The sequence below is a fragment of the Xenopus tropicalis genome, chromosome 1 (assembly GCF_000004195.4).
Source record: "Xenopus tropicalis strain Nigerian chromosome 1, UCB_Xtro_10.0, whole genome shotgun sequence".
In the NCBI taxonomy this organism is placed as follows: Eukaryota; Metazoa; Chordata; class Amphibia; order Anura; family Pipidae; genus Xenopus; species Xenopus tropicalis.
Window position 1 is genome coordinate 178166185 of NC_030677.2, and position 12651 is coordinate 178178835.

At 44.4% G+C, this 12651-nt stretch overlaps 1 protein-coding gene across 3 annotated transcripts; it reads right to left on the reverse strand.

Annotated features, from left to right (window-relative positions):
* Nucleotides 1-1008: 1008 nt before the first annotated feature.
* On the reverse strand, nt 1009-12574 carry nr2f1 (nuclear receptor subfamily 2 group F member 1). 3 transcript variants are annotated; one of them, XM_012959745.3, is made up of 3 exons: nt 10770-12574; nt 7986-8513; nt 1009-1896 (listed from the first exon to the last, which is right to left on the reverse strand). In XM_012959745.3, the coding sequence occupies exons 1-3, from the start codon at nt 11194-11196 to the stop codon at nt 1616-1618; spliced, it is 1236 nt and encodes a 411-aa protein (XP_012815199.1). In that variant the 5' UTR covers nt 11197-12574; the 3' UTR covers nt 1009-1615. The 3 variants fall into 3 exon arrangements, with proteins under 3 accessions (XP_012815199.1, NP_001093677.1, XP_031753332.1); NM_001100207.1 differs by having other exon boundaries at nt 7986-8510; nt 10770-11712; XM_031897472.1 differs by lacking the exon at nt 10770-12574 and adding an exon at nt 9138-10507.
* Nucleotides 12575-12651: the final 77 nt, after the last annotated feature.

Consider the following 12651-nt stretch of genomic DNA (forward strand, 5'->3'; position numbering starts at 1 on the left):
CACAGGCATCATTTTAAAGAAATATAAATTGGTAGCATCTATCTATCTATCTATCTATCTATCATCTATCTATCTATCTATCTATCTATCTATCTATCATCTATCTATCTATATATCTATCCATATACCGCAGCCAATAAGAGATTTTTCAGACAGGAACCATAAACTTATGAATCCCTAATACACAAAGATATATTTAAATAGTTTGAGTTAAATTGGAAATCCTAAATAATAATAGTGCGGGAAGACTATAAGATGGCATTTCCTGGGTGCTGTGTTAGGGTGGGGGTATAGAGTTATTAATGTATAAGAGCTCCCTTGCAGGACGGGTTGATAAAACATGAATGCGCTGGAAAGAGTAGCAAGGAGCGGTACAGGAGTTTAGAGCAGCCTTTACCTTGAGAGAAGCCCATTATGGGAGAGATGTTTAAATGAAAATTGCGAGTGTGGCAGATGGGTGGGAAGAGGGAATGCTTATAATGAGACCTATAGGATCAGCACTCAGGCTGGGAGAAAGAAATTTTTATATTAATAGAATGGGAATAGGGCTTTACATGGAGAACTGCGAGGAAATAATGTCCCCTGCTCTAACAGCAGAAAATAGGGTCAGATCAGAATGCCCATTGATAGCCACTCAGCGCTGTAATAAGCCAATCTTTCTTATTCAATCCAATTGCACATTCTATTACTATCTCTTACAATACACCCCCAAGAGCAGGCAAAAGCCAGAATATCATTTCCCCTTCACATTTTCTCCCCCCCTCCCCCAGCAACACTGACTAAACAAGAAATGGAAAATGCACAGACACATCAGCCTCATTTATAGAATGGATCAAATAGATGAAATGGAGAAGAATTCGAAGCAGCAGCAATTTGTATGACCCCGATACAGTAGGAGCTGCTGCTGTCCCCCAGTTGCTCAGCACCATTCCCCCTGCCCTCCAGCTGAGAATCCAAGGGGGGGGCATTAGTGGTCAACCTGTTGACTGTCGTAGAAACCAAACCAACTTTTTTGCTAAAGTCTTTTATTTTGTTTAAATTCTCACTTCAATTTTAATTCTTGAAGAACTTACGCCTCGACAACATATATCGCACTCATTATAAGAAGCAAAGGGTTATATCAAAAATTATTAGTATAGAATTACAGGAGACCTGGTTTGGAACCAGAAAAATACAAAACAGATATAGATACATAGACACAGGACGAGTTTGTCTGGTTTATAATTATTTGGAAACACATGATTTCCTCTATTTCCGTAACTCTGCTTTTGTGTTGTTCTTTATGCGCATACATTGCTTTCAACTCGACATAAAAAAGAAAATAAAGACTAATATATATTACAAAATGGCCAGGAAATGTTCCTGGTAAGTAGTCAGTGCTTGTGTCTGCACGGGATTTATTGCCCGGTCCTTGCCATTTTGTACAGACCAATCCATATCGGTCCATAGTACATCCAAGTGGCTCAGTTTCCTCGCTTTATATTAGATTTGCCATGGTCCTTTTCCAGCAAAGTCCTCCAGATAGAATGGATTTATCTTTAAAAAATGTATTAATTAAGCCTACCATCAGAGCTGTGTGGCCAAGTGAGGTCCAAGTAAGTCACTGGGCAGGTCCCTAGGAGCACTGGATGGGCATGTAAGGCCAATTGAAACTACTTCCAGATAATAACATGTCTCTAATGAGAGTCTCTATTGGGGTTTTACCTACCAAACGAACGAAGAAGAGTTGCTCGATGACAGACGAAGAGACTGTACGCAAGGATGGGAGCCTTAGAAGTAGTTTGCCGAACCTGCTGGGCTGGTTGGGGTATTGGCTCCTAACATACTCCTCCAGGGCGCACTGCGACTTTTCCTGCAGGCTCTCAATGTGCGCAGCGTCTGACAGGCCGCAGGCATCTACACAGGGGCCCCAGGTGAGGAAAGACAAACAGGGCACATCATTAATATGGTATAAGTGCCTAAGAAGTCACAAGCAACACATTACCACTCTAATACTAGTGCAGTCAGTCACCATAGCATTCAGACAGTAATAGTAACGATTCACTGGGCACAGGGCATTGCACCACCGAGGGATGGGGAGTACGGAATTATAAAACAGGAGTAGAGCAGATGGACCATATTGGCTGACTCTATATTTGCCCCAAACCACTGACACTATAGTTACCCCAACCCTCATCATGCACAAAGATATTACCAAGCTACTCCTGCAAGGATGATTAGCACTTACCACAAGTAATGCCCAAACTAATTCACTTTCTTATGACAAAGGCATGATTTGCTCCCATATGCTACCTGCTGCCCCTACACTCAAGTACTGTGTGACCACAAACCCAGGGCCCTTGGCTGATCTGCTACTATGGCGAATACAATTAACTATAAATTAAGGCAGTTCTCAAATTCAGCCCCTGTCACACTTAAACAGAATTCTAGTACTCAGAGTTTGCTAAAAAGTGTCTGGTATGGTATATAGAGCTCATATATGTGAGTATATTTAAAGCTTGATAAGAGTGTGCATTGTGTGCATAAAGGGGCCCCTGGTATAGTGAAGATTGACAGTAGAAACAAAAGGCCTGCCCTCACTGCCCTCACTGCCACACACCGCACACTAACTTGTCTGCACCTCACTACAAGACTGGGACCCTGAGTGCCCAGCACAGTCTGGCATGTTACAGTTCAGCTTTATGCAAAATCACATAAAATACTACATTTCCTATAGTGTTCTGTTATAGTTCCAGCTGTACCCATACACCCTTACACTGCTCCTTAATTAGTCCTTAAGAAGGACCTGCATATCCCCCAAGTGGGTCCCAAGTAAGAAGGGGTAGAAAGACCTAACTAAAAGGCCAGTGAATCAATCCCCCCAAACAAGCCACAGAACAGTTTATGCACAGTTAGGAGCAGAGTAGAAAACTATCAGACTAACTCATTCCCACATGGTCCCACATGGTCCCACTCCCAGTGACACCCAGGCCTATAAAGCCCACAGTGAGGAGAAAGCCAACCCACGCTAACTGAACAGCACAATTACACAGGATTCCCACTGAGTAATAAACAGGAGTGGAATCTCCAGCCAAGCAGCACCCAATCCCCCAGGCACCAAGCCGCTTGCCCGCCTGCACCCTACTATTCTCACACACTGGTGCCCCTCCACGTCCCCCCTTTTCCAAGCTGAACTATTAATAGAATCACATAGAAGGCACATTCTACCCACGCTTTGTTGAAATCAAATAGCTGTGCCTGTCCCCTCACTGCGGGCCCCTCCATGCCTGTCAGTGGGTACAGTGTGGCTCACACACACAGGGGGGCCGCGGTGCTCTCAGACATCGATTCTATCTGATGTATCTGTGTCCTATTGTTACATAATATTCTAGGATAGAAAATATATCCAATCCGAGGGGTGCGTCTCAAGGCATCCAGGGCATATCACTATTTGCTACTCTATGGTCCCTTCGCCTCAGAATGGCCACAGAGCATTGCTAAATGCCGGTGTTCTCTGGCAGCGCACAGGTTAAAGTCTACAGCTTAATAATAATACACCAGGGGGCGAGGCAAATCCTATATTGTGTAAAATGGGTTGTACTATTCCAGCCACAAGAGAGGGGGAATGTGAACCTGGTTTTAATGGTTTCTGGGTAACGATGAGGACGACACACTGTGAGTTCTGACAGATATATGATTCCTGCTTCTGCCACAACTGAGACAAATCTGTATGTGTTGGAGGAAATGCTCATAACTATTTGAATTTGGGTTGACTGGCAGCGTTAGACAACACCTGATTTTATTCTTTCAGGTGCGAAATGTATATTTTATACAATAAGCAAAACTAACTATACAATAACTATAGTAAGTGGAGCTAGAGAGTAATATCCCCCCTCCCATGTGCCACCCTAACTTACTGGAACCCCACAAGCACCCCTGCCCGCTCAGTGCCCCGCCATTGCCCGTAGGCTGGGCTAGAGATGGAGATGCCCGTGGGATGATGGGATTTGTAGTACAACAACATGTAGGGTCGTAGTAGGTAGCAAGTGTTTGCTCTGCACAAACTGGGCACATTTATTTATTTTTTATTTTCAGCAATCCAAAGAGTAGCTAAATTAGTTGCTTTCAATGGGCACGTAATTTTTTATCCAGTATGTAACAATGTAACTATGTAACAATGTAACTATACTGCTAAAGACTGAAGATAATCGGAGCTACTTAGTAGCAGCTACTTGTCACTGCTACTAAACACCAGAAAATACTATGCAATAGACAATACTGAGAACCACCTCTGCTAAAACACACGTAGAGACAATTATCAGTAAATGATCAGCATTGTCTCTTTAGTAACTGTGACAAGTAGCTGCTACTAGTAGCTCTGTGTCTTCACCCTAAATTACACATTTGCCTTTCCAAGTTTTCCGACTGGACAAAGCATTGGCCCAATTTCTATCGAATCACTGTTTAGGAATACTTTAGTAACCTACCTGGCAACACCTATTTAAGAAATAGGTTCACCTGCTATATGACAGGTAAAAATATATAACTCTAATAATAATAATAATATTAAATAACTCTTTTATAGCTGGAGGATTTATTTCCCGTCTGCCTGGTCGAGTTCTTTCGCTTATACTGTGCCTTGCTAAGGCGCATAGGGTTAAAGCATATTTGTGGTAGAGAAATTAATAATCTTGCAGTGGGAAACATGGTTCATGACCTTACGTTTGGATGTGATCCAGAATAAAAAAAAAATCATAATATTTTCCGGAGTATAAATGTAAAAACCACAAAGTGGGTGCTCAGTGCCAGGTTTAAATGCCTTTCACTACTCAACTCGTTTGTTCATTACATGTAAATTATGGTTTAAAATTGCGTTTTCATCACTCCAACTATTTTTAATGTTCAAGGTCCCTTTTCAGCGAATTCCCAGCTGATTAGTAATCACAAGTTTGTTCAGAAGTTTGTGTGTGTGTGTATGTGTGTGTATGTGTGTGTGTGCTCGTAGGGGAGGGGTGGGGGAGAAAATGGACGCTGACAGTGGCATTTCCATGTTTAATAATTTAAGAGCTTAAAGTATTCAGTGCTTCCTCACCACACTATTAATACTATGGCTAAACGAGAATTTAGGAACATGATTCTATTTACAAGGGGATTTTACTTTTCGCCTGCGTCCATGGCGAGCATTAGAACTATTTGTGCTGGCTTTAGACCTTGTAAAATGTGCTTTAATAAAAAGATCCCCATCCACCTGTTACAACGTTCACTTCCATTTACATAAAACCACGGATTCAAAATAATTCACAGTTTCAAGACTATTATTATCATTTAGGGTTTGTTCTAAAATTTGTCTTAATGAGTCCCACAACTGTAGTCGCAAGATTTTCTTTTTTTTCTTTTAATCTGCCTGAATAATTTTAAAATAAAATATATATATGTGCATATTTATTTATATATATATGTATATTATACATGCCCAGTCCTCTGCTTGCTCTGGCGAGCACTGAGGGGGCAGAAGAGCTACACAATGGCTTTGATCACCGTGTACATAGCAATCAGCTCCCTCTGCCTACAGAAATGATCTGATGTGCAGATCAATATTAATACTGCGATTGCCGCACCACAATCCTACGCGCAGTTAAGTGCCATTTAATAGAAAGCAAATGCTCAGTTTCCCAGGCTGAGGATGCTGTGGGTGCTGGGAGAAGGGTGCTGGGCCAGGGATGGCTTCACAGCTTTGTCTGGCTACAGCTCGCTTGTATTCGTCTGCGGTTTTATCTCGGGATCTTACAGAAATCATTTAATCAATATTTATGAAAAATACCTCGCTGGAAATAATGAAAGGGAGGTAGTGACGATCTGAAGTGCGCGTCTAATGTGGCTGCCGAGTAACTGGCTTTGTTTACTTGTGTGGCAGCCATACAGGCTGCTCTGGGTGCACCCACCTCTCATTAAGCACCTCTTGTATTTGTAACAGGCGCACTTAAAGGGACAACCCTGCAGAATTAGCAGATGCAGGTCTTACAGCCCCATCGTAGCTCAATACAAAAAATAAATGCATTTAAAAAAAGACCATGTATTCAAGGTATCGTTGCCTGCTCCCAATTTGCTGTTTTTCAGACAATCTGTTTAATATTTAATACGTGTGTGGTTTCCATAGCAAACTGATGTATAACTGCAACGGCAGCACGTCTAATGCTTTTGCATTTATCGTTTTTTTTCGCGTCATTTTCTAGAAAAAGGGGGTTTTGAATTTTTGCATTATTATTTAAAATTAGAAATGACTGAGATTGAATGTTATGTAGTGGCTTCATTTTACAGAATAAGGATTTAGCTCGCCCCGGGCAATTAAATCGTACAAATGCCCTTTATATACAGATCAGTGGCAGGCTTGCCCCTAACATGGAATGGCTCACATAGCCTGAGTATAATATCCCAGGTCTCCCCTAGTGCTAAATGGTAAAGGCACTTTGTATATAATTTCCCATATTCTCCTGCGGAGACAAATGGTACCATAGCTTGCATATACTGTCCCACACATGAAATGGTACAGTCGTACTGCATATACTGCCCCACACATGAAATGGTACAGTCGTACTGCATATACTGCCCCACACATGAAATGGTACAGTCGTACTGCATATACTGCCCCACACATGAAATGGTACAGTCGTACTGCATATACTGCCCCACACATGAAATGGTACAGTCGTACTGCATATACTGTCCCACACATGAAATGGTACAGTCGTACTGCATATACTGTACAATCACCCTGTTTATACTACCCCAGATCATTTGTAATAAATGATGAAGTCAACCTGTTTATACTGCCCCACATTTTCCCTAGTAGTGGTACAGCCACCCTGTATATACCCCTGTATATACCCCCCATACCCCAGAAGTTAATGGTGCAGGGTCCTCGTTTATACGGTCCCATGTCCCCCTTATAAAAATGGAACAGGCACTCTGTGTATATTGTCCCACCTTTCCAAGAAGTATTTCTTCAGCTTTCCCTTGTATTAAAGGGTACAGGCACTAAATTTATACTGCCCCACATTTCCTCTAGTACCAAATACTGCTAGTATTCTTCATATACTGTCCCTTCCTAGTAATATATGGTAGAAGCACCCTGTATACACCGTCCTGCATTTCCCCTAGTAATAAATAGTTCAGGCACTCTTGTATACTTTCCCACGTTTCCTCTAGCAATTAATGGAATAGGCACACTGAATATACTGCTCTGTCATTGCTCCTGTCATTAATGACACAGGCATCCTGTGTATGTTTTCCTATACCATAGAAATTTCATTTCATATTTTTATGTACATAGTGTGCCATACCTGTCACTAGCATGACTGCCCTATGCCTGCCATTATGGCACACACACCTATACATACCTGTACTTGTCATTAAAAAACACCAGCACCTTGTGCCATACATGTACCTAGGATTGAAAAGTACAGGCACCCTTCATATACAGTTTCAAGACTTTTTCCCACTGTCGCTAACATCATCTATACAGAGTTCTATGTAGGCCCCTAACATTAAATGAAACTAACAGCTTGTACCATATATGCTACAAGCACTGAATTAAAGCAGCCCCTGTATTTACAGCCTGATTTTCCAGTATTACTAATAAACTGGAATATTTTCTAGTGTACAAGTGGTAAATAATACTAGCATTCTGTAAACACAATCTCACTGAGCAGTGCAAGGACTCAATCTCTACCACCCCTGGCATGAAATGGCAGCAGCGCCCTGTGTTCATACTCTCATACCCTAATACCAAGGAGATGCAAGTAACCTGTATACACAGGGCCCTTATATAATACTGTGACACATATGGGCACAAGCAGACTCAATACACAACCCTTATCTTTGGTAGCACCATCCAGCCCAAATAATGGCTAAGCAACAGAAATGGTTTGAGGGAATGAGATGCAGCAGAGACACTGTCCCAGCTGGTTACCCAGTAGTGCAATATTGGGGTGCAGTGCCCCACTCACCTGATGTGAAGAGGACGATGGCTTTGAGGCAGCTATACTCGGCAGAGTCTACATGCAAGGCCTTAAGCTTCTCCACCTGCTCTTGGAAGATCCGGATGTGGTCCATAAAGGCCACCACTCTGTCGGCGGACATGGGGGAAGCATGGAGGCCAGCAGCGGCTAGGAGAGGGGCCACATGGAGGGGCATGGAGCACTGAGCCGCATTCAGCACAAACAGCTCACTCCAGGTCAGCCGCAGCAGGGCCACCTGGTCAGTAATCTGCAGGTCCGGGAAGAAAGGGATGTTCCTGGCCCACTCCACGGCGCTGAACAGTAACCGGGCCGCCAGCTCGCAGATGTTCTCAATGCCCATAATGTTGTTGGGCTGCATGCACTGGCTGCCATAGCGGGACGTGGGGTACGGTTCGGCCCGCAGCAGCAGCGAGATGTATCCGGACAGGTAGCAGTGGCCATTCAAGGGGTCCCCGTTGGTGAGAGCGTACTGCCCTGGGTTCGGCTGGGTCGGAGGCATCCTACCTCGCTGTACCGCTGACAAAAAACAAAGAGATAGAAGAGGAAATGTGCAACCAGGGCTGGGAAATATCGCCAACACTGACACTAATACATATATATATATAGATAGATAGATACACACACACACAGATATATATATATATATATGTGTATAACTCGTTATTTATAATATATACACTCACATAGCACGATATACAGAGCAGCCACAGCGCACACTTATTAACACTGAATTCCTCATGTAAAACAAACAATAAAATCACACACATCCCTTGTTTGTAGCAGAAATGCTGAGTGCAGAATGGAGATGTTTTGTACATTATTCCCTCTGCTTCTGTCTGGGAAGAGATCAGCCTGTAGCCCTTCTCCTGCCTCCTCCATCTTCTATATATTTATGTATATTATGTATATATCATGTGTATTAATATATAAATATATATGACTGTATGTATATATATATATATATATATATATATATATATATATATATATACACACACATCACTATATGTATATATACTTAATATATATATATATATATATATATTCATCAATAGTCAGGATCTACAATCATTTCAAACACACGGAATATCCGAAGTGATACAGTGAAACAATGAGAATAGAAGATAAAATTGGACTTACAATAATTAAACATAGTGAGGAGAAGCCAATTAATGTATGCAAGGCTTGGTGCAGTGTGGCTGCTGGCAGAGTGAGTGACCAAACGTGGCAATGCAAAACACTGGATCATTAAGTGCAAGGATGCTAAACGTGAGCAAGCTTATTTATGCTCCCTGCTTGCAAAGCTCACAAACTGTTCTAATGGGGACGTGGGGGCTCACTCCATAGGCGCTAACTGCCTGCTCTCAGGACATGAAAACTAACAAAAAGAAAATGGAAACTGAACTAAATTTAGAACCCACACAGACACACAAAAAATATGAACTCACCCCATGCAATGCAATCATATGGCAATGATTTGTGTAGTGGGCCAATTTAAATGACTAGCATGTCTGGTATTGATAGGCTCTCACTATACAGGACAAGTATTCCCAGGCTGCTGCATTTTTAATAAAACCTCGGATTTTTAGATGGCGACGCTTTGCATTTAAATACAAGTGGAGTAACCTGTTCATTAGAGATAAAATATAGAACAATTATAAGCCTATGGATGAATGTATTTGCTTCCTGCTTTCCTCACCTAAATTACCTTGGAAATATTAACGTGACTTTTGGTTTTATATAAGTTTCAGCGTGGTTTGTAAATGCGGTGATGCCTATGTGCAGAGCATTGGGCACTGGCTTGATTGTTACACTGTATCTATTTGTACATAGTCACACACTCACACACACATTCATTCTCACAAAACATTACTTTTCTTTACTGTACACAACCACCCAAAATACCAATCACACAATCTAATACAAATACACAAGTACACAATATTTTTTATATATCACTATGTATCAGGATGTGTCAATGATGTAACAGTTTGTCTACTCCTACACACATAAACTTACACACACTGACAACCTGACACAGATACACAAAACCCACTGACAGGCAGGAACAAGTACAAGGCAGCTACGGACCCCGCATATACAGCCTCACCCCATTCATTCACACACTTTAAGCTTCTGTAACGAAAGGGAGGAAACTTTTAGTTCTCTCTGTAAAGTGTGTGAGATAATGGCCTATATATAAAATACAATACAACCTTCTTAAACAAGGTGGCTGCTAATTTAAATTATGTCTGGATTAAAGAGAGGGATGGCATAATGAAAATGGACTGTATATGAAGAATAAATGCATTTTGAATATGAAGAATATGAAGTGGAGCAGAGAGGGCATGTGTTTAGCAAGGCCACGAATTGCTGGAACTAGAGGAACTAGAGGATGCCTGGAGTGCCCAGAGCATGGATGGAAAGTACAGTAAATTGCATTGTTTTCATGTGGATTGGTGGGGGAGAGGTGCTTGGCTGAACTTGCTGTGTGTGTGTGTCTTTTAATGATGACAGAGAGAGGGAGAGAGAGAGAGAGAGGGAAGGGATGGAGCACATGAATAGAGAGGCTCAGCCAACAGCCCACAGCATGCTTCCACAGACAAAACCCACACAAAGCTAGACACGCGGGGAACGCAGCGATTATTAATATTAATAGCGCCACAATGCATCAGCAAGTCATACATATTGGGCCAGGCAGGCGCACTCACACACACACACACATAGACACACACACAGACACACACACCGGTGCCCAGAGCAAATATTCACCTTCCCTCCTCATGCCCACTTTGAGGCACTTCTTCAGGCGGCAGTACTGGCACTGGTTGCGGTGGTGCTGGTCTATGGGGCAGTTGCGGTTGGCGCGACATGTGTACGTTAAGTTCCTGCGGACGCTCCTCTTGAAGAAACTTTTGCAGCCCTCGCAGGTGAACTGGCCGTAGTGCTTGCCGCTCGACTTGTCCCCACACACGACGCACTCGATGTGCTGCTGCTGACTCTGCCCGGAGCCCTGCTGGCCCTTGTCCCCGGCTGCACCGGGGGTGGATGGGGGTCCCGGCTGGCTGGGGGTCTGAGGCGTGTGGGGGGCAGCGGAGGGCGCTTGCTGTTGCTCCCTGGCCCCCGGGTTGGGGCCTCCCGGATTTCCCCCGGCCACGTCCTCCTGCGGATCTCTCCAGCTGCTAACTACCATTGCCATATCTCGGGCCCAGAAAGTGCTGGAGAGGGAGCTTATGGCCGCGGTCTGGGGGGATTTGATCCTGGAGGAGAAGAAGAAGCTGGCTGTCTCTGCCGTGGTGCTGGCCGCTGCTGGGAGCCGTTTCCTTGGATTAGCGCTCAAGGGATTTCCCCCTGTCTCTTGCACAGTGAAATGGGCTCAGGAGCTAATGATGTATTGTGTGCCCGGCTGGGCGCTGGAAGTGCGGCTTCAACTGTTCCCCCCCTCCCCTGAGTGTCGATCTGGTCCTCCTCCCCTGGTCTCCGGGCTGCGGGCTGCAGGAGGAGGGTTCAGGCTGGGGAGGCGGCGGGATTCGCAGCCCCAATTTCGCCGGCAGACATAGGGCGGCCAGGGGCAGCGGGCTCTGCAGGACGGAGCAGTGTGCAGCCGGCCTGGGTGACGGGAGGGAGGGCGATGAAGAATAAATCTTTGGAGGGGGTGGGTGGGGGGACCTGATCAGGGTTTGTTAGTGTCCGGGGGCCAAATCCAGGGCAAAATGCAGTCAGCCATTCATAGAGCCAGTCCTGGGAATCTGCCTCATCCACAGCCTGGAGCAGATCAGGCGCTTCCCTCCCTCCGCGATCTGTCGCTTGGCAAATGCTCTCTTTATTGGGAGCGATGGAGAAATAACCCCGGTGCGACTCTCATTGCATCACAAGTCACAAACAGCGAGAGAAGGTTCCGACCCGTCCGCACCATGAGGAGACAGAGCCCGGCTTATCCCATCTGCCCGGAATAACAAGGCTCTGATAGGGGTCGGGCTGTGGCTGTACCGGCCGGCGGCTCCGCTTCTCCTTCTGCTCTTTGGCTTCTCAAGTCAGTTGGAAAAAAAAACACAAAAAGTCGCAGGAAAAGTCAGAGAGAGACACCGGTATCCTCCTGGAGCAGCGACACTGCGATTCTGAGAATAGAATAATAATAACAATGGGCTGGAGCGGTCGGTGCTGTGCGGAGCTCTCCTGCAGGAATGGAGTGAGGGAGGCAAAGGGGGGAAAAAGAAAAGGAAAAAAAAAGCCCAGACGACACCTAATAGAATATGCAATAAGAAGAGAAGTCGGGAGAAGGGAAGGCACAGAGTCACACACACAAATGAATGCGTTTAAACGGGAAGAGCAGCGGAGCAACGTTTCCGAAAGGGGGATCTGCGCGACTGTCTGTATATAGTGAACTTTGACACTACTATTGAAACTGACACGTTTCTATGGAGATCGCTGCCTTATATGGTGCTCATGTCAAGGAGCCAAGAGAGGGGCTGCTGGCAACTGATAATCAAAGGCGACTGACTGGTCAGAGCCCCGAGTTGGGGGGGAAGAAAAATGGGAGGCTAAGGTTAGCCAAGCCCCCTCTTCCTATTGGTGGGATCACTTGTGCCTCAGGCCCCCCCTTTTCCATTTGCCTTGTTACCTACGACTGGGGCTGGAAGGAGGGAGAATGATG